The sequence below is a fragment of the Pelmatolapia mariae genome, linkage group LG12 (genome assembly GCF_036321145.2).
Source record: "Pelmatolapia mariae isolate MD_Pm_ZW linkage group LG12, Pm_UMD_F_2, whole genome shotgun sequence".
Classification (NCBI taxonomy): domain Eukaryota; kingdom Metazoa; phylum Chordata; class Actinopteri; order Cichliformes; family Cichlidae; genus Pelmatolapia; species Pelmatolapia mariae.
The window spans coordinates 23170581-23197631 of NC_086237.1; the positions used below are offsets into that span (position 1 = coordinate 23170581).

The 27051-nt window shown below is 41.8% G+C and overlaps 5 protein-coding genes across 6 annotated transcripts in view; 4 read left to right on the plus strand and 1 right to left on the minus strand.

Moving 5' to 3' along the window:
* The window catches only part of LOC134638472 (coronin-1C-A), a 38420-nt gene extending 34429 nt beyond the window's left edge, over nucleotides 1-3991 (plus strand). For both annotated transcript variants that reach the window (XM_063489113.1, XM_063489114.1), the window contains 2 exons: nucleotides 19-261; nucleotides 1406-3991. In XM_063489113.1, coding sequence (XP_063345183.1) covers nucleotides 19-261; nucleotides 1406-1525 — 363 coding nt within the window. In that variant the 3' untranslated portion in view covers nucleotides 1526-3991. The remainder of the gene's footprint in view (nucleotides 1-18; nucleotides 262-1405) is intronic.
* Nucleotides 3992-7513: 3522 nt separating this feature from the next.
* On the plus strand, nucleotides 7514-8451 carry tmem119a (transmembrane protein 119a). Its single transcript, XM_063490818.1, has one exon. It carries the CDS (start codon nucleotides 7684-7686, stop codon nucleotides 8449-8451), a length of 768 nt encoding a protein of 255 aa, XP_063346888.1. The 5' UTR covers nucleotides 7514-7683.
* A 2850-nt stretch (nucleotides 8452-11301) lies between these two features.
* si:ch211-191d15.2 (leucine-rich repeat and transmembrane domain-containing protein 1) lies at nucleotides 11302-14200 on the plus strand. Its single transcript, XM_063488794.1, has 3 exons — nucleotides 11302-11344; nucleotides 12821-12944; nucleotides 12991-14200. The coding sequence occupies exons 1-3, from the start codon at nucleotides 11302-11304 to the stop codon at nucleotides 14198-14200; spliced, it is 1377 nt and encodes a 458-aa protein (XP_063344864.1).
* A 25-nt stretch (nucleotides 14201-14225) lies between these two features.
* Nucleotides 14226-17068, minus strand: iscua (iron-sulfur cluster assembly enzyme a). Its single transcript, XM_063488959.2, has 5 exons — nucleotides 16907-17068; nucleotides 16627-16740; nucleotides 16436-16546; nucleotides 16248-16326; nucleotides 14226-14814 (listed from the first exon to the last, which is right to left on the minus strand). Exons 1-5 carry the CDS (start codon nucleotides 17006-17008, stop codon nucleotides 14726-14728), a joined length of 495 nt encoding a protein of 164 aa, XP_063345029.1. The 5' UTR covers nucleotides 17009-17068; the 3' UTR covers nucleotides 14226-14725.
* A 94-nt stretch (nucleotides 17069-17162) lies between these two features.
* sart3 (spliceosome associated factor 3, U4/U6 recycling protein) lies at nucleotides 17163-26986 on the plus strand. Its single transcript, XM_063488957.1, has 19 exons — nucleotides 17163-17429; nucleotides 18758-18884; nucleotides 18976-19080; nucleotides 19165-19349; nucleotides 19609-19714; nucleotides 20121-20245; nucleotides 20343-20498; nucleotides 20633-20771; nucleotides 21727-21834; nucleotides 21938-22015; nucleotides 22102-22160; nucleotides 22496-22605; nucleotides 23629-23741; nucleotides 23852-23928; nucleotides 24018-24189; nucleotides 24283-24743; nucleotides 24976-25128; nucleotides 25244-25431; nucleotides 25553-26986. The coding sequence occupies exons 1-19, from the start codon at nucleotides 17229-17231 to the stop codon at nucleotides 25737-25739; spliced, it is 2850 nt and encodes a 949-aa protein (XP_063345027.1). The 5' UTR covers nucleotides 17163-17228; the 3' UTR covers nucleotides 25740-26986.
* Nucleotides 26987-27051: the final 65 nt, after the last annotated feature.

A 27051-nucleotide genomic window follows, 5' to 3' on the forward strand; every position in this document is an offset into this window, starting at 1 on the left:
TCTATTCTCTCCCATCAGTCGGACCTGTTCCAGGACGACTTGTACCCAGACACAGCCGGTCCAGATCCTGCTTTGGAGGCTGAGGAGTGGTTTGATGGCAAGAATGGAGACCCCATTCTCATCTCCCTGAAGAATGGCTACGTCCCGGGCAAGAACCGTGAATTCAAAGTGGTCAAAAAGAACATGTTGGACAACAAGGTCACCAAGAACTCAGAGAAGTCGAGCTCTTCCAACAAGTCCTCCCACCCAGCTCCATCAATTGTGAGTGATTGTTTTCATCAGTTTGTCCAGTTAAAACCGGTTTAACAGTACGTTGTCACTCAGTCTCAGAAGTGTAGTGTTAAGGAGTAAGGTTGTTTTTTAACAGTTGTTTATTTTGCATGATTAGATTAAACAGTAGATTGAGATGCCTTATTTCACGGTCTTACACTGTATATGTTGAGGTCCCTGCATGTAGGTCATGCTATGCCACTGTCTCATCTCCTTGCAGGTGGCTGTCTGGGACTCCTAGCGTTACTTTTTTTTTTTTATTAGTCATGGCAGATTGCTGCCAAACTTAGATGAGGTGGTTTGTAAATGTTACTCGTCCCACTCTGACCCACAGAGGGAGAGGTCTTCTGCTGCTCTGGGCGCCTGCTCCTGGGCGTCCAGCAGCACCTCACCCACAACACAACCTTGGTCCCAGCCCATGTGTCTCTGTGAAGGTCTGCTCTGTAATCATAGCCCACTGGGCTCCGGTGGTGTTGAAAGATGTTAACCCTCAGACTGCCAGATCCTACCACACTTGATTTAAAACAAAACTCAGAAAAATGTTGGGTGAAACAGCTTGGGATGTTGTCCCAAAGGGCCTTACATGTAGCACAGATCAGAGAGTAGTCTGCTTTAAGGTCATTCTTGCTAGGGGAAATGAAGCTTTTGGTTTAAGGACACTTGACTTAAAGCTGTTAGATTATGACAAAAAAAAAGAAAATTAATAACCAGCAATTTTGGTCAGTGTAGATCAAGATTAACATTTTAACTTGAGCAGTAAATAATGGATTCATCAAACTTTAAAGAAACTTGTCTCTTTAAGTAAATTGATTTTTTTTTTTTATCTTAAGTTAAAAGTTGAATTTAAATAAACTAAGCCTGCCACAATCTGTTAGGGAGTGCATTTAACTAGACTCTCACTCCTTGTGAATCCATTTTCTATGATCTGCCCTATTCATGGGTGCAGTCATTAAGTTCAGTGTGTGCAAAACCAGCTTAAAATTCCTGGAAGTGTCTTTGACCCACGGATTTCACGGCGTACTACTAAGGGACCCACCTTAGGTTTACCTCATTTTAAAAGTGACTGTAGCTGTATTTTCATAAAGATGGTTAAAAGCCCATTAAGTCTCACTTTTGTTTCTCGTATCTCTCACAGAAATCTGAAGCCAAGCTGGAGGAGATCTTGAAAGAAATCAAGTCCCTCAAGGACATGATCAGCAGTCAAGAAAAGCGAATCGTCCAACTTGAAGAGCAGATGTCCAAACTTGCCATTTAAGGACCCTTTTGCCCAACCCGCTACAATTCAGGACGCTCCACTGGCTGGGGGTGGGGGTGGGCGGGAACACTCACTGCCTATCTCAATGACAGTGTTTCGTCTGCCTAGCAAAGATCCCTAGCAACATTCCAGATGAACTTTTTCTTAGCCAGCTCCCAACCCTCAGTTTAAAACAGGTGGAATAAGAAGAACATGTGGCAGATTTAGTAGAAAATACTTTCTTTTTGGTGGCAAAGGACTATTCCTTTTATTCTGTGGCAGTCTTTTTTTTTTTTTTTTTTAAATTGTGTCTACTTGTTTAAAAAGATCTTACATAATTCTTTGCATTTTAGAATAATAATCAAGAAAACCATGTCAACAGCCCCCCACCCCCCAATTTATCATTGTATAGCATCATGTTTTATAAGTAGGCCTCAGTGTTTGGTGTTTGCCCTTCTCCAAAATTAAGACATTGCCAAATCTGGAATTTTGTTTACACTTCCTTAACAGTATTTTTTTTTAAAGTACAGAAACAAAATCAGTGATGCACTATGAAATTAAAATCATTTAATTGGATGGTTCTGAAAGAGAGACTGACAGATCAAATTTGTAGTTAAAAGAAAATACATTGCAGGTTGCCACAGCTGACACCAAACACTCAGACACAACCTTAAGTGACTAATTCTTGCTGTCTTTGTTGAAGCTGCAGAAATCCACACTTCGCCTCTGCTGTTTCCTTTCATTCCTGTCGCTTTTCCATCATTCCGACTGTGGACGTAATAGTCCAAGTAAACATGCATTCCTTTCTACCTTGCTTTACTAACATGCACTCTGCACTTATTCAAGAAAGTGACACATTCCACAATTCTTATTGGCTATTCTTGGTATGAGGGGAAAAACACACTCACTGCGGTGACTCAGTTGCACTGCTTGGTTGTTGGGATTCTTTATGTGGTGCCCATGGAAAGACGAGCTTTTGCATTTTCATTCTTTCTGCGAGGAAAAACTCCAACCCGATTGTTTGGTTATTCGTGGGTTTGCTCAGCACATCACTGTAGTCAAGTGCAATGGGCTTATTTTTTTGTCACTGCTCTTTTGTTTGCTTTGCCATCTCATGTGTGTTTTCTGTATAAGCACAAAAGAAAGTTTTCTAAAATGACATCAAATAATCCCGCAGCTACTTGACTGCTTTTAACCATGTGATGTTAAAGCTGGCTAGACCTCAAAGGCCTAATCTGGGTCCTTATGTCTCTGGCCTTTTAGGTATCAGCCACTGTAGACTTTCCACTACAGAGTTTTCCTTTTAATTCAGAAGAAGTAAGTAGTTGGGTTATTGCTTCAATGTTCAATTAAATCCTGTTTCTTGTTCCAGCTGTTTCTACATCCCTCTTAGCACTTCCACATCTTGGCTATTTCTCAGATGCTCCAATTTAGTGCAGTCAAATTTGAAAACTGATCATATTTTTCAACCTGAGTTGTTTTTTTTTTTTTTGTTTTTTTTTAAAGATCGTTTCCCTGTGGGAAGCTGAGACGGGTAATGGTTCAATCTGTTGTTTGCCTTTAATAAATGTTACCACTGTAAAGACCTGAAAGTGCCATAGAGGTGACCCTGGAAGTGTTTTATTTTTGTTTCTTTGTAGGACGACTGTTCTGTGAGTAGTTTTGTGGAATAAATGGAGGCGAGGTGCCTGGAGTTTAAACCCACTTTGAGGTGCTATACTCAGTACAAAATTCAAAGGACTCAGTTTCTTACGTACTGTGTGACATCATGAAGTCCTGCCAGTCCATAATAAAGTTCACCAGGCAGCATTACTTTGTCAGGGTTTGTCAAACACATTGTGCTCCTGACGCTGTGACACTTTCCTCTGGGGTACAAGCTTAAAATGTAAAATGATGTAAAACCAGGAATCTGTTAGCTGAGTCATCAATAATCTGAGAATATTAGTGACAGGAAATCTAGAGTGTGATGCATGTTTGGCTGACACTGGTCATACTGCCATATCTTTTATATGAGACTGCCATTCTCTGGGTTAGCACTGTTGGCACGAGAGCTGAGTTTTGAGGAGTAGTAGCTTATAGAGATCCAAAGGGACACTGTAGGTGGAAAAATAAAAAATGTGTTGAAAGATAGATGTATGTTTGTAATTGAGGTCTAGAAAATGAGTGAGAGCTGTGTAAATAACGTGACCATATATCTGTATTTTTTTTCCTCCCCATTTCTTTTGTTTTGTGGATGTGCTGAAGAGGGTATTTGTGTGGGAGGTGGATTTTTAAACATTCCCCCTGTTTGTGTTCCTTGCACCTTGCCATCATGAGAAAAGCAGAACCTCTGTTGCGTCGGAGGTTATCAAGAAAGAAAATCTGATGAAAAACGAACCAGGATGAAAGCCTCGTGTGGAGGTCTGCTCAGCATTTTTGTTCATTATTCTTGCTTCAAATATCAAACCATTGATTATAAGAAAAATTAATAAAGAATTTTTAAAATGAGTTTATTGTTCAGTTGTCAATTAGCAAATACACCAATTAATGATGAATATGACACCTTAACACTCACTGGACACTTTATTAGGTACTACTGTATTACTGGGTTGGACCCCCCCCCCCCCCCCTCCCTTTACATTCAGAACTGCTTTAATTCTTCTTGGCACAGAGTCAACATGCATTCCCAAAAGTCTTGAGTTATTTCTCATTTCTTTGTGTTGCTTGGAAAATAGTTGCAGTGATTTTTTTTTTTTTATCATTTGAATAAAGTAAAAGTCAATTCTGAGTTCATACAGTTCTAACAAGCTTGAAACTCAATATTTGGTATGAGCCATCCTTAAGATGGACTAACTGAAGGGAAAAATCTTCTCTCACATCTTGTGTCAGGTCTTTGCTAGATTTTTTTTTCTTCTGTTTCTTAAGCACATAGATGTGTGCAGGTTTTGGCCAACAGTTCTTTGGGAATCACCTTGTTGGTGCAAACATGCTAGTTTGTGCCTGTCACGCTTTAGTTGAATCTGTAGAAAATGGTAAAGATTAAAGAAATAGTTACTACCAGCCTCTCATAACACCTACTTTATTCCAAAGTGGCTGAATATAGAAGTTGGTTCTTTGTTTGTTATGTGCAGACACAACACTGGTGCCTTTTTTGCAATGCATGGATGATTCATAGGTCAGTGTTAAGTGGCTTAAAAAAGAAAAACATTCCTGTGAAAATGGACGGGTACAAGAACTGGACTGAAAATGAATGAAAAAGCAGCCAATGTCCAAAGAAAACTGAAATATTTCCAGAAAATGGCCTTCAGAAAGTATTTCTTAAGACCACTTTAAGAAAGGTTTGGCTCCCTGGAAAGAAAAAAAAACTATAATTGACACTTTTGCGCAGTACTGGGTAACAAGACGAGAAACACGAGCACCCTTAAATAAATGCCCTGCAAGTTAAACAGTTATCCAGTGCTCCTAAAAGTCCATTAAGTTCATATATTTGCTCTGTACATGTGTTTCAGGATGAAAAGAGTGCTTTCTCCCTGTACTGGTCTTGTATGCCCTGCAGAGACAGGCTGTAATCAGCAGGAACGTAATTAGAGAGTATTCAGTGCAGGCCAAAAAAAAGTTGTGGAACTCGCCCCACCAAGAATAGAAATACCCTTTTCCGAAGAACTTGGGACTAACATGCACCAACTGCAACATATTTGTTTTAAAGATAAACACTGAGGCTAAAGTTGTATCTCTCAGTCAGACTGTGAATGGACGAGCACATACTGTGGCAAATTAGCCTTTCGTTGCAAATAAAGACTGTTTCTATTTGTAAAGCATCCCGTTTATCTTTTGTCCTGTTAGTGTGAAGTATCACCATGCTCAGATCAAATGTTTCTCAAAAAAACATATGTATGATAAAAAAATCTGGTCCCAAATGGCCGGCTACATGAACTTACCAAGAGTTAGGCTCTTGGAGGATAGAAAGTTCAGAAAGAAAAAGAAAAAGAGGGAGGAGAACCTGAAGATGGAGGGCTGGACATGAGTTTGAGGTGAGGATACTTTTAAGAGCTCAGTAAAACAACAAGTCAGCACAAGTCAGCAGGGAGGGCGAATCCTCGGAAACTGTCTTCCACTCTTACTTTCTCGTCTGTCCGTCTTGTCTTGTCTCCCCCTTTCCCCCCCTCTTTCTGCAGTCTTACTCACTGCTTTGTGCTGCACAGAAGAGAAGCCGAGGCTAGCACATCCTGTAAGTATACATTTTACATTCGTAGTGAAATTAAGTTCAAGGTTAAAGAGAAGCCAAATATTTTCAGGATGTTTGACCTTTCATACGTTGTACTTTTATACATTCGTTTCACGAGTGGCAAATAGTGATGAAGAAATAAATGAAGTCTGAATGTACTTTTGATTGTGCAAAAGTACATTCGGTTCAACTATTTTATGTCAGAGATTCAAATGTTGCACACTTTTCACATAATCCAATTGTAATGCATCACTACAGATTAAACTATGCTGATAATCTTGTGCTATAATAAACTCACTGCAAGGGAAAACTGCTCAACATGCAACTGTAATAGTAGTAATATTGCAGCAAAAGTTAAAGGGATCGTTGGTACAGTTCTTAAATACTTCTATAGTTTTGAATGCACGACTTATTTATGGATTATTTTCTTCTGAATACTTCCTTAAAAAAAGATCTAAATGTCTAACCTTGAATCTGCACCGTGTACCAGGTAGCCATAATTGTATGTCAAGAAATATTTGAGATGGTCTAACATTTGTTTAGTAAGTTGCTGCACACTGGGTCATCAGGCTGAATGTGAGACAGGTATATGTGTAAAATATGGCTCTGCACGTTCAAAGTTTTTTCATGTAATTAAGTTTATAAAAGCTTTAAAATGTCACAAATTAGAAGGCTTTGAGCTGAAGGTAAGGGCGACCCTCTAGTGAAATACAGGAAATGTAATTTTAGCTGTAATTATGGGGACTTAAGGGGCAGGGCCGTCCTAGAGCTGTACATTCAAGGATGGAGACCCAGCCCGCCATCTGGTGCAGCACAGTACATGCTGTATGTTTGACCACACTGGGAAGGGGAGCTTGTCTTTACAGCTTAGCACTGTGTAATTACAGACTGGGTTAAAGAGTTAAACAGGTTTGCAGAGCTAACAGACTCACTGGTTTCGGTTAAATCTTCTCAGTGAGAGGAAGCCAAAAAGAAAAGGATGGAGAACTGTAACACTGAGCAAGCTAGGAGGTTTATTCACTCAGTCGTGGTGTAAATGCAGCTTTTCCTGGAAGCAGAAATATCCTCAGCGAGACTGTGCTGCTGTGGGCTGGTGAACAGCAGCTGCTGCCCAGCGTAAATATAGAGGCGAGAGCCGCAGGTCTCCCACGCCTCTGTGCTCGCTTTAGAATACAGTTTCCTCCTGGCTTTGGTGTGGTGGATGGGTGGCCTCCCTCTGCTTTACAAATTATAAGGCCTCCAGCTCCAAACTCACTGTCTCCACCCCGAGTAAGTAATGGCTACTCTGCTGTCTGCTAAAATAGATCTGGTGCAGGAGAGAGAGAGGCAGCAAATGAAAAACCCGGGTCAAGATGGATATCAGTCACACTTGAGATGTGATATGGTAAATATTTAGGGTGAGTGAGGAGCTTAAGATAAAGAGTAGCAACAGTTAGTGAGGCTTTTGTCCTACCAGCACCTGAAAACCAGGAGTCACTGCAACAGGCTGCTGGTCTTAAGGGAAACAGTCAGACCACATTAAAACTAAAGCTATTACATTTTATGTCTTCCTAATGTGTGAGGATGAAACCAACAAGATTTAGAGCTGTTTTAGAGGAGCTGTTGGACACATTGTCATCCATCAGAATGAAGCCAAGCTGGCTTGTTTGCTCAGTTTTCAGCTCTGATGCAAGGTTAGATTAAAAATAAAATAGCCACAGAGCACTACACGTGTGCACAACACTTGCCAACAGAGACAGAGGCAGTACAACCAGAAACGTGCACGTCTAAAATCTTACCCAAATTCTGGACACAATGGGTAACCTGTTGACAGAAGACAGGACCACATGCCTTCTGATCAGATATTAAAGTTGAGAAAGGCAGTCCCAAATCTTTTCACCTAACAATCAACTTTATTCTTTCAGTGACTTCGAGTCTATGTGCTGCCTGAAATTAAAAGCATCCTCTTGTTGTTTCTGCAGGACTCAAAGAGAAGATGAAGTCTCACTTGGTGTTTCAGGTCTCCTGTGTGACCCTGCTCTCGCTGTGCTGCTCTGTGTGTCACGCCACACCTCTGTTCTACAACATATCCATGGACGGCAGCGGAGATGAAGCCGAGCTGGAGCTCCTTTTCCCGGTGTCTTTCTCCACCCGCGCGCCTGTTCACGTTACCGCTGCTACCGGGGGTCCCACTCTCACCAACACCATAACCACCACCATGATCCGTCTGAAGGACTACGTCCTGACCCGAGTAGTGGACTTCCTGCAGGAGAACATGCTCATCATCATCGTGGTGACCTCTCTTCTCATTGTCATGGTCTTCATCATCTGCTGTGCCTCTGCAATGAGTCACAAGCGCAAGCTGGAGGCATATAAGCCCCTACCTCATCCACCCAGGAAGTATACGGCCGATAAAGCCGGAGGACGCAAGGATTCAAGCGACCTGCAGGAGAAACCGTACGCCGTCGATCACGTCAAGAGGGTCCAGACTCAGAGCATGTCCTCCCCAAAGAATCTGCGGATGCCCTCCAAGGTGCTGGTGGGAGAGAGAGGGAGAGACGTCCGGTCATCACCTCGACAGGAGGTCAGAAAGGTCAGAGATACAGAGGCAGTGGAAAAGCGGAGAGAGGAACCAAAACACAAAGAGAAGGTGAAGCACAGGGAGGAGGTTCAGCAGAGCTCCAGTCCCAGCACCAGCTCCAGCTCCAGCTCTAGCTCCAGTCAGCCAGTCTGCACCTGCCATCTGAAAAAAGGCCACCACTAGGTCACAGTGGTGGGCTTTTTCTCGCTTTTTAAACAAGATCAGAAACGGGCAAAGGCAAAATGTGTCCTCAAAATGTGTTTTCATTAGAACAGCCTTACAGAGGGAAATAGGTCTATATTTAAGTGAAGTCATGCCTCATGAAGAAAAATTACCCATCATTAAAGTCTAAGATCTAGATTTAAATATACAGTGAAGAGGATTATTACCCGAATCACTGGTTACTGAAAAGTTTACAAATGGTACAGCTCAAATTGTTTGATTGATAAGCAGGCAAGATAGCAGCATATTGAGACCCTTTTAACGGCCACTTTGTCTTCATGTGCCGAAAACAACTTTAACTCGGCACGGCAAGCACATGATTTTTCTTTTTCCTGTAATTACTGAAAAAAACATAACACCACTGTGCTACCGAGGCAGTAAAACTTTATATAATAAGTATTCTTTTCCTGTGAATAACACTTTCAAAGGGAACTAAAATAAAGTATTATTCCACATACCTGCCCAAAGGAATCTCCTCATTATGTCCTGCTGGAGTGAAAACATCTGGATCCGTCATTTAGAGCAACATGTTCGGTGCTGTAAATAAGTCAAAGTGAAATGTCAGTAAACTTGACGTGATAAGTAGCAAAACCTTCTCTTTATATTTACTGTTATATTTACTTCATTTTGTTTGCATTGGGTTGTTAAGTTTCACATGATATCATATTTTATTTTAAAAACCAAAACGTATAAACAAAATTAAACATTTTTAACTGTGTTATTTTTAGGTATCTGAATAAAGGCTGTATAAATTACCACAAATCTACTATGTGTACTGCATGTCATGGTAAAAAGAGATCACAGTGTGTTTCAGTTCTAAGGTTTCACGTATCAGGACATATTAAAGAACGATCAGGTCTTAAAATTTAAAACTCACGCAAAATGCAGAAGCAGAGTGTGAAACATTAAGTACGCTCCTTTAGCAGCGATAATCTGAAGTCATTGTTTTCTGAATGACTTTATGAGTCTCACACGTCGTTGTGGAGGAAGTTTGGTCCATTCTTCTTTACTGCAGTGCTTCAGTTCATTGAGGTTTGCGGGTATTTGGTTATCCGCAGCTCTTTCAAAGGTCTTCCTGCAGCATTACAATCGAGCTGAGATCTGAAATTTGGCTGAACCATTGCAACGCTCTGTCTGAAAAAGAAAAGAATCATTCTGTTGTAGATTTGATGTTGTGTTTGGGACCATTGTCCTGATGTATAACCAAATTTAGGCCAAGCGTAAGCTGTCATACAGATGGTCTCACATTAGACTCAACAATACTTTGGTATGCAGAGGAGTTCATGGTGGACACAGTGGCTGCAACCACCGTGCTTGACAGTTGTTATGAAGTGTTTGTGCTGATATGCTGTGTTCAGTTTTCCCCAAACATGGTGCTGTGCACAGTGACCACACATGTCTGCTTTGGTCTTGTGGTTTAATCAGATGTAACTTAAACCTAAGCATCTCTGCTGGCAACCCCTCCAAATAAGCCACATGTGTTAAGTCTTTTCTTTGATAATTGTTTTGTCATGAACTTTAACATTTAACATGCTAACTGAGGCCTGCACAGTGTGAGGTGTAGCTCTTAGGGGGCGGGGACCTTGTGGTGAATTTGCTGGGACATTTTCCACTTGTGAATTATATTTCTCACTGTAGAGTGATGGAGTTCAATTCGTTTAGAAATGACCTTATGACCTTTCCCACACTGATGACTGTTGCTGATGTCTTTCATCCTCAGCACTGTGTCAACACACCTGAATACCACAGACCTACAAACCTCTGATTTTATAAAGGTGCTCACACCTGCCAATGATTAGTTAATCAAATGCATTTGATCAGCAGTACCTGGCTGTTGGTTACCCCCTTACTTCATAATGGAAGGGTGGACTTAATTTTCGCACACTGCTTCTGCATTTCAGCTTAGTCTTTGTTAAATCAATGACATGTTGTAATATGTCACAAGATGCTGTTCTGAACTGTCTTGAACTGAAAGAGGGTACACTTTCTTTGTACAATGACTGTACATATTTATTCGGCTAATACCTTTGACCTGCCCTCAATGGGCAAATGTATTTAAAAAAAAGTAGGCAGTAGAAAACAAATATTTAAGTTTTTCTTTTAAATAGTTAGTGCATTTATGTATACGATAAATTATGCTTGTTTTATTTTAAGTGTAAAAGTTTGAAATGTGAGTAGAAGGATAGACAGTTGGCATGTTTAGCTTACGTGTAAAGGCTTGACAGATGCATATTTGTCTCTCTTGTCTGATTTTATTTGATTAAATTACTCTGTCCTGTTGTTAAGTTAATGACCTTGAGCATCTAATCTAAGCCTGAATTATGTGCCAATGCTTTTGTCATGCTGACATACAGTTTTCTGCCTAACCTCAACCACAGTTGCTTTCTTTTTGACACTTGAATTGTTTACAAAAAGACCGTTTTGTTTTGCATATATTTAATAAAGCTATCGAAAAAGATGTCTCTAAGTGCTGTAAATGTAGCAGCGTAAATGGCTGAAGCTACGCCAAATGAAGCACAGATACAACCCTGTGGAAACCTACAATTAGAAAAGTTAAGGAAGGTCTCGGAAAAAAAAAAAGAGGACAATCTCAACGTGCACATTATGTTCCACTTGGGAATCTGTAATTTTGACCTGCGTCCACACAGAAATCACTGGTAACTATTTTAAGGTAATTACCGAAATGCCAGATCTGTGATATCTGCTCTGTGATGATATAGGCTGTTTTCTCTTTTAACAATTCAAACCCCTGATCTGCAAAAGAAAAAAAACAAACAAAAACCCACTGCCAGAGCTTTCTGATTGGCCAGGATGAAGCCGCTGGCACCATCACCTCGCAGGACTGCAGAAGAAGGTACTCGAGCCTGGAGATGACGAGAGCCCCCTTTGTCCTTTGCTGGCAACTGTACAGAATTGTTTAATATTTCAATAGCAGTAATCCAGATACATATGGACCCTTTGGCACAAAACAAGAGCTCATGTATTGTTTATACAAATCCTGGGGACCCTGATTTGTTCCCATTAGAATTATGATAAAAAGTCAAATCCCCTTTGTTCCATATTTTGAGCAATAATGAAATATTGATGCTGTATGATCAGTGCAACTCTTTCAGTTATGTATTTTAATGTATCTTATTTCCAGTGTGACATGGATAAATCATGATGCCATCTGAAATCTGTTTAAAAAATGTAGAAAACTCATAAGAATGTTTTTTTTAATCCTCAAACATAAAACTCCTTTCAGGTCTTATGTAGGTCAAACTGCCAAAGATCAAACAGGACATGATAGCACACCAGCTGAAAAGCAAGTGTAACCATGTGGTGGCTGAAACGTGAGCCCAGACAGAGCCTTACACCAGGCTCAGATTCCCTGCTCTTTTATCAATGAGGTGCTAAATAATTCGAGAAAACGCTAGCCCCTTACTTTCACTCTTCCTTCCAGAAAGATGCAAAACACGGGACCACCCAGCGCTGCTCCCTTGTAGCACATCTTCACTAAAGTCAGTAATAACCGTCACCTTAGCTGGGCTCCAACAGGAGAATATTTAGAACATCCTTTTTTTCATACCATTTTTTTCTGAATGTCTTTTGTATTTTCAGCTTGTTCATCATAAAACAGCTGACAAACAAAAGGACTTCTTGGTCAGTTCGGATGGAGAAGATGATCAAGAACAGGTAATGGAGCTCCTTAAGGCTGTCATTAAACTTTGATGAGCATCTGCCTGGAATTATCAGCAACGTCGGTTATCTTTAGAGGGACGGTCGATCACGTAGGGAGCATGGGAAAGCACCCCTGCCTGTCTCTTTGGAGGAGCAGATAATACACAGAAAGAAGAATGGTAAGTGAGGCAGCTTTCACTCTTTGGCATCACTTTATAACAAGTCTCACCTTATCATGGGGTTTTAAGACATGAGAAGTGGCTTTATAAATAGTTTTGGCAATTCCATGAATGGGTTTTACACTCTGCAGCTTTTTTCCATAAGGTCATTATATGTACCAGAGTATGCTGGTGGAGTACTGGTATTAATAAATGCTTCATTAACCTTTAATAAAGCTGCTTTTGGCTGTTTCCTTATTCACAAGGGATTACCGCAGCAGGTGGCTCCACGTGTTTGTTTTGGCAGAGTTTCTATGTCAGATGCACTTCCTGATGCAACCCCAGTGGGATTTGTGTGTCCTTCCTGGATCAAACCAGGGATCTTTCAGCTGCTTATTAACCTTTAATAAAGCCATATTATAACATTATACCCCTTCCTTTATAGAAATTTTAGAAGAACCATATCCTCTAAATTCATCTAACTGCTCGTCTTTCCTGCATTATTCTTGCAGTGAGTCATGCTTTGGTGCAGATGTGGTGTCCTGCTGGCTCTCTGCATCTGTCCTCTAGCCTGCCTTGCAGTGTCTCCCTGTCCTACTGGGTGCTGCTGCCCTCGCCCAGGATTTCTGGTTCTGTGTGAGTCACTAGGCCTGAGGTCACTCCCTCGCTCGGTTCCTCTCAGTACCTCAGCTCTATCTGTGGCCAGAAACCAGCTCTGTAATGTGGACCACCAGCTCTGGCCCTTCTCCGGCCTCCAGGAGCTCAGCCTCAGTCACAATCTGCTAGCCCGCTTCCCTCGTGGTCTGCCTCCCAGCCTGGAGTCCCTGCAGCTGCAAGAAAACCGCATTACTTACATCACCTCAGGTGTCCTGAGGCAACTGGGAAACCTCACTCGCCTGGACTTAGAAGACAACCGTATTCGTGCCATCCAGCCCGGGGCACTTCAGGGTCTCCACAAGCTGCAGGTCCTGACGCTGAAGGGGAACAGGCTTACCAGTCTCCCCATGAGTCTTCCACCATCACTGACCCACTTAGATCTTTCAGAAAACTGCATCTCTGCCTTGGACCTGCCCTCACTGTCTGCCCTGGTCAACCTGCAGGTCCTGAAGATCAACAGCAACTGCCTGCGGTCAGTCCCAGAGAGCGCCTTCGACAGCCTGCCACGTCTCAGATCTGTGGACCTCACCAACAACCTGTGGGTGTGTGAGTGTGACATTCTATATCTGTACCGCTGGCTGCTGAGCGGTAGGCTTAAGATGGCCACAGACATTGTGTGCACAGAGCCTGATCATCTCGCCCACCGTCTGCTTCTGAATCTCTCTGTCGTGGCCATCTGTCCTCGTGTCTTGAAGCCAAATGACAAAGTTACACACGAACGTGACCTCAGCTCTGCACAGGCGAGGATGCTAACAGCGCAGCCAGCAGAGAAAATATCAAAACTAACCACTAATGGACTGCTTTCTGAAGCTCTAAACAGTAATCAAGACTCTCCCAAGACGCGTGTCTTGCACTACTCTTTAGAGACTCTTACCTATGAGGAGTGTTTATCCCTAAATAACAGTCAGTCAGTCAGCCCCTTCCATTTAAAGACTACTACTTCTCTCCCTGAGGAGGAACAGAGGTGCAGAGACAACATTACAGCTCGATACCCTCAGAGTAATGTAACCCCTGCTGAGGGGACACAGTTCTTGCTTTCCACACATAGAGATGCACTCGTGCCCACTCTCGTCCCACAGCCGTTCACTCAGCAGGCCTCTGCAGCGATAGTCTCTCTGCTCGTTGTGCTGTGTGTGTTAGTGGCTCTCGTAATGCTGGCAGTGCTGCTCGTGCTGAAAAAGGTGCTCGTGCGTCAGCAGAGGGTGGCTCCTGCTGATTCAGGATCAGCAGGATGACATTTACACACACACAGACACTGAAGTCTTTTAATCTGTTTATTCACAGTAAGCAAAGCACCTCATACAAATTTTCTCAACTTTTTTTTGTATGTAAACTTTAACTGTTGACATTCTCATACCAAGTCTTTCTTCTGGGACCTACATTGTCTCACAAGTGAGCCAGAAAGAGCCTCAAAGCCAAAAAAAAATAAAAAAATACAAACCCACATCCCTGCTTCATTAAAGATGTCTTTAATGCTCTGTGTATTAAAGTGTTAAGCTTCACCATGAACTCATTGTTAATTAAACACTTCTTATTGTGTGATAAAAGCAAAAGAATCCATAAACGCTATTAACATCTGGCACTTGAACAATATGGGACCCTTGGCTTAAACTCAAGAGACTGATCCCACACCTGTGGAGAATTCCCCAACGGATGCAAGATCCGATGTGATGCGACCCGTCTGCACTGCTCTGGCACTAGGAGAGGCACGCTATCCAACAATAGGATAAATCTATTATTATAGTCAGTGAATAAAAACATTAATTGCTGGCTTTAACACGTTCCTCCTTGTCCTGTTGCTTTAGCCGGTAGTCTGACAGTGCTGCTTTTATGGCATCTTCTGCAAGCACTGAAAAAAAATAAGAAGATTTTAGAGACAATATGAGCATAATTTGGAAAACAAAAAGCATTCAGTTCATGATAACTGGGTGATTTGATTTCATATAATCATTATGTAGGTGTGATTAATACAGTCATTCATTCATTCATTCTATCTTCCATAGAGACCGCTTACACCATGAAGAGGTCGCCAATCTGTTGCATGGCTAAGACATAGAAACAGAGCTATTCACACCATCATCAGTTAACCTATAGATGTGGTCAGAAGTTTACACTTATCGTGGGGAGGACTGTCATAGTATTATGGGACTTTTAATAATTTCTTTGAACTGTTCTTTTGAATTTATTTTGGACTTTCTCTGATTCACACACAGGGTTAAAAGTATACACACGGGGTCTGGTAACTGTGTTTTTGTCAAAGTCTGGAAGAAGACCCAAACTGTCACCCTCAGATGAGAGGAAACTGGTTAAGATGTTCAGGAACTGCTGAGGCTCAAGCCTGCTATGAACTCATCAAGCCATTAAAGATGTATCCTGTACAGTCATTCCACCCCGGAAATACAACAGTTCAAAGAAACCATTAAAAGCCCCAAATTACCATGAGATTCATGCCAATGATGAGTGAATGTAAACATCTGACCACAACTGTAACGTGTGTTTGGACTGTGGAAGGAAACCAGAGTACCCAGAGAGAGCCCACACTGTTGAGAGATATACTTATTGTACATGTAATCTCATAACACTGTTAAATATCACAAAGACAATACCTAGAGGTACAGCTACAATTTTCATAAAATCCAGTATCGCTAGAACGTACTGGATTTTATCATCCCCATGGCTGAAATTATATGATTTATTACAGGAAACACCTGATCTGAAAGCATAAATGTATGTGCTTTCAAACAGAGCAAGAGAAAGAATTTGTTTGGGGGGAAAAATGGTGTGCATGGTCCTGAAGCCATTTTGGACACTTAACAGCACATTTTGATCTTAAGTGGCCTGGACCAGGGAAACTCCCCTTTTTGTTGTAAAGCTGTCTAACTACATATTTAATCCCTGAGATAGCTTAATGTAAGAAAAAAAAACCCCAATTTGAACCATATTTCTCAGGTTTTCTACACGATTAGGAAATGCTGCCATATTAAATTAAAGAAATCGGTCAGCATGACCCTTTGTGCTTAAATGGTAAGAAATTGCTGTCTTTTTTATTAACTGACCTAAAATACTTTGGTTTAGAATGAATGGTCACAGTGGAGATCCTTCTATTAGGAAAAGATGCAAAACTTGAAATGAAAATACAATTCACATTTTCCAAAGTCTTCCAGTGGGCCGGACTGAAGTTTTTGCTGGGTCAATTCTGCCCCCCCAGACTTTATATTTGATATATGATATATATTTTGACACCCATGTCTTAAGAGGTGTTAATAACGACTGTGAACTTACTTGAGCAGTGAAGCTTGACTGGAGGAAGGCAGAGTTCTTTGGCAATGTCTGTGTTCTTGATCTTCAGAGCATCGTCAACCTGCAGGGCAAAAGCAGATTCATGAGATCCTTTACAATAAAGCGGAGAAAACAGCACTTTTAGGGTCCATTTTTTGGTTGCCTGTACTTTGTTTGGTATTTTAACATACCGACTTCCCCTTCACCCACTCTGTTGCTAGAGAACTGGAAGCAATGGCCGATCCGCAGCCAAATGTTTTGAACTTTGCATCGACGATCTTTCCATTTTCATCCACTTGGATCTGCAAACAGCACAGAGTCAAACATCGGAATTTCAAAGACATGACAATGCATTGGTTTCTGCTGCTGGCTTCCAGCTTACCTGAAGTTTCATAACATCACCGCATGCCGGTGCACCCACCAATCCAGTCCCCACATTTTTGGAGTTTTTGTCCAGGGAGCCCACGTTTCTCGGGTTTTCATAGTGGTCCACAACCTTAGGGAGAGGTCACACTTATCAGAAAATATATATATCTCTGATCTGTTGGTGTAGCAGCTGACAGACAGGGCAGTGTTACCAGTGACAACAACAAAAAAATGTCAGCTAACTCTTTCTAAGTAAGGTGACGTCAGAGGGTTTGGACGCATTTTCACTCGGTTACCTTTTTGTGGTACAAGCAGACAGCGCTCAGGTCCGGTTTGAAAATCCTCCTGCTGAAAAACAGCAGCAAGGACGAGGAGCTTCGTAGGCAGACGTTCGCCATGTTTCCAGCACCAACTGCGAACGGAAATCAACGAGTGAACACGAGGAAGCACGAACGACTTGTGTTGACAAATAAATGAGAGAAGAAGGTTTTACACAACCAGAGAGCGCCTACTAGCGGCCACGGGCGGGGTTAGACGGTGACCCGTGTTGACGGGCTCCGCCTCTCATCGTCCCGCTGGCTGCTAGCAGGCTGTTACCAGGCAGATAGCCTTTCCAACATGGCAGCGTCAAGCAACGCAGAGCAAACGCAGTTGCAAGATATGGAGGAGGAAGATGCAGGGATGGAGGAGAGGGAGATGGAATCGGACGAAGAAGAGGAGGAAGGCATGGGAGTGGAAAATTCAGACGAAGACGAGGAGGACGATTCGTCGGAGGACGAGAAAGAAAATGAAGCCGAGATCCAGCGACTTGAGGAGCAGGTAATTAGCCAGCGTTAGCCGAGGGGCTAATGAGAATGAATGGGTGGTAAACACGGCCAGCCACAATCGGGTAGGCAGCATTAAAGCTGTGAACTCCTCCGTCATGACATGGTAGAGTAAAGGCAGAAAATATACGTGGCGTTGGTAGCTCTCGTTAACAAAACATCTAAATATACAACCACGTCATTTATATAGCTGTCGTGATTAGCTGCCTTGCTAATGTGCGAGGCTAATAGTTCGCGTGCCTCGTATTCACACGCGCCTTTTTTGTTGCAGTCTCAGTCTACGGCGGGATCCCAGCGTTTAGTGTGGGCTAGAAAGAAAGTAGAGTACAAACAAAAACAGTACACGCTGTGCTAACTTTAATGGGCGTCACGTGATCAGTGGGTTTGACCCCTTCACATAACATTGAATCTGCTGTAGTCTTAAGTACGGAGAGTGCTTCTGCAGCGTCGCTGGTGTTGCGCTGAGTTGACTGTGTGGTAGGTGTAGCTCTCCTGCAACCTACAAATACACTCAAATATAGATCCAACTGCATGACTGTACACGAGTCCCTCTGCGAGCATCAGTGTGTGGTACTGCTGACTGTAGTGTGCTATATACAGAGATATATTTTAAATATTCAGTCTCACTGATGTAGCACAAAAGTCCAACAGATCAAACTACAAGCCACGAAACTACCTGAATTTTCAACCAACAACTCAACAAAATATAAACATATGCTCTCATGAAGGATTGAGTTTAGTTTTTTAGTTTGTAGTCTTGCAGCTGTTAATAATAAAGAACAACAACAACAATGCTATTACTCTTTAAAGAGAACTCTCATAGTTCATTAGATGAATTATAAGTGAACTTTATTTTCTTTTGTGGTGGTAATAAATTAGAGGTAGACACATAAAATAAAGCATGGATTGTTTAGGATACACTGTGTGCAGGGTGCAGGGATTTTTCTGCATATAACAGATTTGTATTTTCACCAAAGAGATCTTGGCCTGCCAACAAGCTTCATAAAAATATTTTTAAATTCATAGAGATATGTTAAATAAGGTAACACACTTTTCCTACATGCAAACCAATTGTAGCTGTTTATGTGTTCACCTAAGAATCAAAAGATCCCTGTTGCGATCCTGGGAGAGTTTGCGTCATGAAGGGTAAAAATTCGGCCAAATCAAATATGTGGAGCTACCTGCTGTGGCGACCTCTTGTGAATGCAAGAACAGCTTAAAGTAGATTTTACATGCCAACCAATTATGATTTTGTGCCTACAAAACTCCTGAAGTGCATTGTCACATATCTCATTCCTTCTTCATCTTTGTGTAACTCCTCAGCTGTCCATCAACGCTTTCGACTACAACTGCCATGTGGATCTTATCAAGCTGCTAAAGCAAGAGGGGGAACTTTTCCGCCTGCGAAAGGCGAGGCAGAAGATGAGTGAGCTTTTCCCTCTCACTGAAGGTCGGTGCACGGCTAACATGCTTCTGGGGTTGGAGGAATAAGCGGCTCTGCATTATTTACAACTGAAACCTTGTTTTGTTTAATCCCCCAGAGATCTGGCTGGATTGGCTCAAGGATGAAATCCGTCTGACTGAGGAGGAGCCAAACCGAGAGAAAGTATATGAGCTGTTTGAGAGAGCTGCTAAAGACTATATCTGTGAGTGCGCAACACCATCGCCACCACCTTCCGGCCTGATGATTAGTAATTACACGATCCTAACATTTAACTTTACACACACAGGCCCCGATATCTGGCTTGAGTACACGCAGTACTCGATTGGCGGTATGGGCTCACCAGGCGGAATCGACAAGGTGAGATCCATCTTTGAGAGGGCGGTGACAGCAGTGGGGCTTCACATGACCAAGGGACAGATGGTGTGGGAGGCGTACAGAGAGTTTGAGAACGCCATCCTGTCCACAGTGCAGGTTTGTGTTCCCGTCACTAGGACAGAGTTCATCATTCACACATAAGCTATGTTTGTGTTTTTGTATTGATTGTGTACATATGCCATATTGTTTCAACCATTGTCTTAGAAATTAAAAGCTAGCGTAAATAATTTTATTTCCATGTTAATGATGTCAAATATAACACTTCTTCAGTTCGGATTGCTGACTTGAATTCTTTCCATGTTTAACCGAATGGCTTGTGCTTTAACACCATGTTCTCTGCTGGCTTTCCTCTCAGCCTCCCCCTGGCAGGATTCCCAGCCGTGAGGAACAAGAGATGCTGAAGACCCAGCTCGAGCGAATCCATACACTGTTTCGCCGACAGTTGGCCATCCCTTTAATGGGTAAGCATGACGTGTCTTCTGGCCAGACTGGTTGCTGTAAAATGAGACAGATTCCTGTTGCGAGAGCCATATGTCAGAAATTACCCAGTTTAAAGAAAATTATGACGCTGGCTTTTAGGATAAAATTAACGTGTCAGAGTGACGAGTGCACTCCTCATTAGTTTACTAGAGAGGTAACCGGATGGTTTGGTATCGTGTTGTTTTTCTCTGAGTGGAGAGCCGTGCCGTTTCTGAAACATTTGAATCTCTAAATTTAAGTAAAGCAATAGATAAAGTAGAACATTTTGCAAAACTGAAAAATGACTATCGACTGTGTAATTATTTGTGGTGTTTGCATTTTTTGTCCAAACTTGAAAGAGTACATTTCCTGCAAAATCTGTGATAACTGTGCTCTGCTGCTTTGTAGACATGGAAGGCACCTACGCAGAATATGAGGAGTGGTCCGAACATGGCGTCCCTGAGACGGTTATGCATCAGTACAAGAAAGCTTTGCAGCAGATGGAGAAGTGCAAACCGTTTGAGGAGGCACTGGTAATGCACTGTGCTAAATATGATGTCCATTCGTTCTCTGTAATGTTTTTAAATGATGTTGATCGTTTTTGTGAACACTGCTGTTGTTTTGCTGCAGATGGTAGCAGAAACTCCCAAGTTGGCAGAATATCAGGCCTACATCGACTTTGAACTAAAGGAGGGCGACCCAGCACGGATCCAGATAACCTTTGAGCGTGCTCTGTCAGAGAACTGCCTGGTGCCAGACATGTGGGCCAAATACACCACATACCTCGTGAGTTGTTGGTCACACACACACACACACACACACACACACACCGTCTAATGTATAAAACCTTGCTGTTCATCTCGTTCTTTTTTCAGACTGTTTTAACCATTTTTAACTATTTTTCTTTCTGTGATCGTCAGGATCGTCAGCTGAAGTTCAAAGACTTGGTTCTCTCCACTCATGAACGTGCAGTCAGGAACTGCCCCTGGACCATGGGACTGTGGAAGAGCTACCTGCTTGCTCTGGAGAGGCACGGAGCCGACCATCAGACCGTGTCAGGTAAGAACACGAGCACAGCTCGAAGCTGTTCACACAAGAGTGCCCGCTGCTTTCAATATTGAAACTATTTGAACTCCTTTTTTTTCTTCATAACAAATACGACTGAAAAAGATTGATATGATTTATCAGTGGAATTTAATTTGCGTTCATTCTGAATGGATGTGCATTGGTTTTAGAGACAACTGATAATTGTTCTCATTATAAGTGATTATTTTGTTTATTTCATTTATTATAAAAAGAATTTACAAGTATTTGTGGAAGCAATTACTAACACAGGATGAATATTAACTTAGTAATAATGAAACCACAAAACAGAATAAACAAACTATGTTTGAGTTTAAAAAGATTGAGCTGTATGACTAATGAAATGTGGAAAAATGTAACCTTTCTTAACCTTGCCTGACTTCCAAGTTTGTAAGAGTTTAAAAAAATGATTCGATGGACTTGGCTCCATCATTATAAGATCACATAGGCCTGCGCATATTTGTGTTTATTTTTTCTTGGAGGTTGCTAAGGGAGACCGGTCCTTATCACATTTATATTAAATGTGATGACAAAAAGGGAAGATTAGTCCACTCCATAATATGGCCTGCTCCCTGAAAAATACAGCATATTTACAATGTGAGATGGGGATTTTTTTTTTTTAACTTACTGTATAGTTATTTCTTTGTTTTCTGAAAAAAACCTGACTATCCTAATCTGATTTATTATGGCTTTTATGGTTAATGTCTACCACTGTAGCCCATAAAGAGTCATAAAACAGGCAATAGATGAAACCAAACACAACCCGAATTTTACCTTGATATTAAATCATTAGCATTATAAAGGATAATGAAAGACGTGTGCTTGTCTTTCATTCATTTTAAAACTACCTTGAATTTATTGAAAATACTAACGACCTTATGGAGAAATGTTGTCGTCTGATGTGTATTATTCTCTTTTGTCTTCCACGCAGATGTCTTTGAGAAGGCACTAAATGCAGGCTTCATTCAGGCTACTGATTACGTGGAAATTTGGCAGGCGTACCTCGACTACTTGAGGAGACGCGTGGATTTCAGTAAAGGTGAGAGCGGTTTTGTGTCATGAACATTTTGTACGTCAGAAAAAAGCAAAACACAACTCAAATAATTTATTTGATGATGTGTTACCTTGTGGTTTTTTTGCAGAGTCAAGCAAAGAGTTAGAGGAATTACGAGCAGCCTTCTCTCGATCTCTGGACTACATGAAACACGATGTGGAAGAGCGTAAGCAGACGGCACTGACATCTGTTTTTGCTGTCTTCTTGTCCTGGTTTAGTTTTCACATTATTCACCTTCCTTTGTCACTATAGGGTTTGGTGAAAGTGGCGATCCTTCTTGTATCATCATGCAGATCTGGGCACGGATAGAGGTAAGCGGTGTTACTATGACAACCGTTTTCAGGAGCATGCAGTGTGTAGTAGTGTTGTTGAATTGTGGCGAGTAAATCAGTTAGCACAGTAGAATGAGCCAGGTCAAATCATGTAACAAAAGAAGTAAGCTTCTTTATTTAAATTAGGTCTTAAATAAAGAGTTAATATAGCTCCACAGTTTCCTACAGACATGTTTGAGTCACAGTAGAATCACTTGTAAAAATCACCTTTACCCTCTTTGTAATGAGATGGAGGTTAAAGGCGTTCTCACTGACAACTTGGATACAGTAGTTATTGTGTTTGTCATATAGATGTATTTCCTTTTCCTTGTCAGGCGCTTCACTGCAAGAACATGCAGAAGGCCAGAGAACTGTGGGACAGCATCATGACAAAAGGAAACGCCAAGTATGCCAACATGTGGCTCGAGTACTACAACCTGGAAAGGTTTGTGAGTCTGTGACTTTGTCTTTGTCTCTTCTTCATTTACTTCTAAGTAGTCCTTTATACAATATATACACCCTACATTGTTGTGCAAAGGTCTCAAGCCCACCACTCATTTCTTTATATATTGCTACCAAGGAGACAGACTTTCTTGTAGTTATTTGTAAAGCAGTCTCCGGGTTTCCTGAAGGTCTTTCAAAGACTCTTTGGACATTGGCTGCTTTCTCGCTCATTTTCAGTCCAGACTATTTAGCTGAGCATATTCAGAGGAATGTCTTTTTGTTCTTCAAGCATTATTTCAATCTATGAAAAGAACCAAATATAACACATTTTGAAAGTTACAAAGTAGTAATTTTGCACAGACAAACAAGGTGATTTCCAACAAGCTAGAACTTGGCATATCTCAACATGTGTGCCCTTAAAAAAACAATGAAACTGGACAAGTGGATGACAACAGAAAAAGTGTCGGGCTTAAAAAAAACTATGCAGAGCAGATGAACAGTATCTGAAAGTCATGTCACGAAGACGTAGGAATGAATGGAGCAAAGACCTGAGAGATCTGGCTCATCTACTGTTTACTGAAGCCTTATCCGAAACGGTCTCAGTGGATGTGAGGCTGTCAAGTTGTTTTATTGTTTTATTAAATTGCTGGGCTTATTTCTCAATTTCTGAGCAAAATATTAAGAAGTGAAAGGTGGCTCAAGACTTTTGGACAATACTGTAAAATAAATAAATACATTCACGGGATAGTCTTTTCTTGGATGGAAAGCAGTGAATTTACCATCAATTTGTCCAAATGTATTTGACTGCACATCGTTTCACAGTCAACATGTCGACTGCACACTCACAGTACACATATGCAGTACATGTCAGTGTAACTGGACTTTTATTCAAAAGAACAATTTTCAGTGTGCAAGTTAGACAGGACATGCCTGACTGGGAAAAACTAATTTAAGTGGCTGATGCCTTTCTAACTAACTAAAAAAATGGGTGTGCTTGATGGTTTTTGCTTTTTTTAATCTTCAGGTCATATGGGGACTCGATTCACTGTCGAAAAGCTCTCCACAGAGCAGTTCAGTGCACCTCAGACTACCCAGAGCATGTATGTGAAGTCCTGCTCAGCTTTGAGAGAGTGGAAGGTGAGCCTCAAACTAAAAATTATTATAAATTCATTATAAATCATTATGTTTTTTTAAAAAAGGGAGAATTTGACACAGTATGGCTTTATACTACACGTTCCCACCTACAGGTTCTCTGGAGGACTGGGACTTCGCCGTGCAGAAGACAGAGACCCGGCTGAACAGGATTAATGAACAGCGAGCGAAGGTAGGAGCTCTTGTCAGCAGTACTGCACCGGCCAGGTGTATCGTTTGGCTGCCTTTGGCTAATGTTACCATGTTCTGACCATCTGTTAGACAGCTGAGAAAGAAGCCAACCTGGCTCGGCAAGAGGACGAGAGAGCTGAGCAGCGGCGGAAAGCCAAGGTAGAAAAGAAGGCTCAGAAGAAGGTCCAGAAGGGAACACGAGCTGGGGAGAAGAGGAAAGCAGAACAGGACGATTATCAAGATGAATGGAATGAGGACGCAGGTGAAATAGACTCCTCAGCTGATGGACTAATTATTTTTTTTTAACCGAAACTAAGTGTGATTCTAACTTTTTGTTTCTCTGTGACATAACAAGGTCCTAAAAGGCACCGAGGAAACGCTGACCAACCCACAGATGAGTACATGGAGACAGAGACTGGACTCTTTGGAAAGGCCACGCCCCCTGGATATAAGCCTGCTCCGCCTGCTACTAAAAAAGCCCCACAAGGAGCAGCAGCAGCAGCTCCATCTGCCCACAGGCAGAATGAAGACAACCCGGAGCTTCGAAATGACAACAGCAGCGTGTTTGTCAGCAATCTGGCGTACACCCTGGAGGAGCCAGAGGCGAAACTCAGGACGCTGTTTGAGACCTGTGGTCCAATCAAGCAGATTCGCCCGATCTTTACTAGTAAAGGAAGCTTCAGAGGCTACGGTTATATACAGTTTGAATCCCCAGTGTCAGTCCCTGAAGCCCTGAAGCTGGACCGACGGGACGTGGAGGGCAGGCCCGTGTTTGTGTCACCCTGTGTTGACAAAAACAAAAATCCTGACTTTAAGGTAAGCGTGGCTCAGTTCCTGCATTTGTGTTGAACTTAGACGCCTCATCATTTATATTCAGTTAATACAGCTATCAATGCCACTTCACCCAGTCCAAGATTATTATTTTAGGGGCTAAAATATTGTGAAGCACTATTCATCAATTCAATTACCGGTAGTTTTTCATCCAGCTTGGCTAACATGATTGGAGCATGCAGTGCAAAATGATATCTTCACGCTCATGTCCTTGTAGGTGTTTAAATACAATACGATGATGGAGAAACACAAAATTTTCATCTCTGGACTGCCGTTCTCGTGCACTAAGGAGCAGCTGGCGGAAATCTGCAAAAATCACGGCACCGTCAAAGAAGTTCGTTTGGTCACGTATCGCTCAGGAAAACCCAAGGTGAGGAATAAAGAGCACAGCAGTGAGATGATGGAGCTAGTGATCGCTGCCTTCGACCCACACGCAGGGCGAAGTTGTTGGTGTGTTAACCCTGTTATGCTGTGTGGCTCTGCAGGGTCTGGCATATGTTGAGTTTGCAGATGAAACCCAGGCCTCTCAGGCAGTGCTGAAAATGGACGGCATAGAAGTGGAGGGCAACAAAATCTCTGTTGCTATAAGCAACCCTCCTCGCAGAAACACGACAGATAAGCCTGGGTCGAGCAGGCCCACGGGAGACGCGATGCCTCGCCAGGTGTACGGAGCGTAAGTTTCCCAAAATGTTTCTCCCACAAAATGTTTGCAGTTGCTCTTCCCTGATTCCCAGATCTATATTGGTAATAAAGACAGGAAACAAATTCAACTGTTTTCCTTTCCTTTTTTCCAGGAGAGGGAAAGGACGCACCCAGCTCTCCATGCTCCCTCGTTCCCTGCACCGACAATCCGCGCCCGCCGGCAAAGTGGAGAACGGGAGCGCGGTGGACGGAGAGCCAGCCAGCGCAGCAGGAAATGCAGCCGGAGAGCCGAAGCAGTTGTCAAATTCAGACTTTGCCAAGATGCTCCTCAACATGTGAGAAGACAGGCAAGAGCGTGACGACCGCCTTCACACTGAAAGCCATCTTGTGTCCTTACCAATGGATGTCCTTGATTAATTTTTTTTTTCATTTTTTGTAACCGGTTACCTGATGTCCCTTTAATCCCGGTCATGCTCTCACCATCCGTTCTGCGAGGTTGCCTTAAATGCCCATCACGAGCCCTTTTCAAAGAGTGTGTCGGATTGTTTTTGATGGGTGTGTTTTGAAGATGGCAGCCAGGATGTTTTATTAAAAGTGTATCATATTTGTGTGTAAATATACTGTATCTAAAATTGTTGCAAGGTTTCCTTTTTTTGTTTTTCTCTTATGTTGTTGTTGTTGTTGTGCAGTGTAAGGGATTTTAACAGAAGCATATGGGAGAGTATTTTTTTTAAATATTCAAAACAGCCAAACTTGTGAATGTTGTTTTAAATAGGTATATGCAAAAGTTTGGACGTGGTGTAATATAGTCGGTGTGTGTACATAATGTTGGATGTGCTAGTGATGAAAAGACACTCTCCAGATGTTTTTAAGGAGCCGAAATAGTTTTATTTCCTGACCTTATAGTACAGCTGATTCATTTTTTTTTTATGTAACATCATCACTGAGTCACCGTCTACTACTAATGTCCAGTATTATTATGCTATAGAGACCTCTAAAGCTACCGTCAACAAAAAAACAAGACCTTTTAAGACAGTGTGAAAGCTACTGTCCTGCAGCACACAGCTGATGCTTGAGTTAAAGTATTCACAAATCTGTTTTAAGTAACCCTGCTTATATTTTTATTTGTTTCCGTGCGTGGCCCGTCTGTTCAGGTGGAGAACGTCAGTCACGTTTAAAGAGGAGTGAAGGGTACCTGCCTGAAATTTAAGAGGGTGCACATAAGCAGGAAGCTGGTGATTCTGAAGTGCTTTGATGGCAGGAAACACCTGGCTTCGTGTGGGCTTCGTGAGCCTGTAGTCTGTCACTCAGAAAGAAGAAAGGTTTTGTCCTTCAAGACAATTGTCAGTCATTAGTTTTGTCTACATTGGCGAATTTTTAATTGGCTTTCAGATTATTTGATGTTAACCCTTAGCGAAAATTACCACAGCAGATTATTTAGTAAAAAAGAGCCACTTGCAGCACTGTAACACTTAATATTGAAAGAAGACACTCATTAGTCTAAAGTTGAAAAAAAAAAGTGTGAATATAAACTCGAGCTGTTTTTATAAGTGTGGGTTGGTTTTCTTTAGAGTCGACGTCACTCTCTGGAAAAACAAAAGAGGATGGTCAGAATCTATGCAGTTCCCATTTCAGTAATCCCATGTTTCAG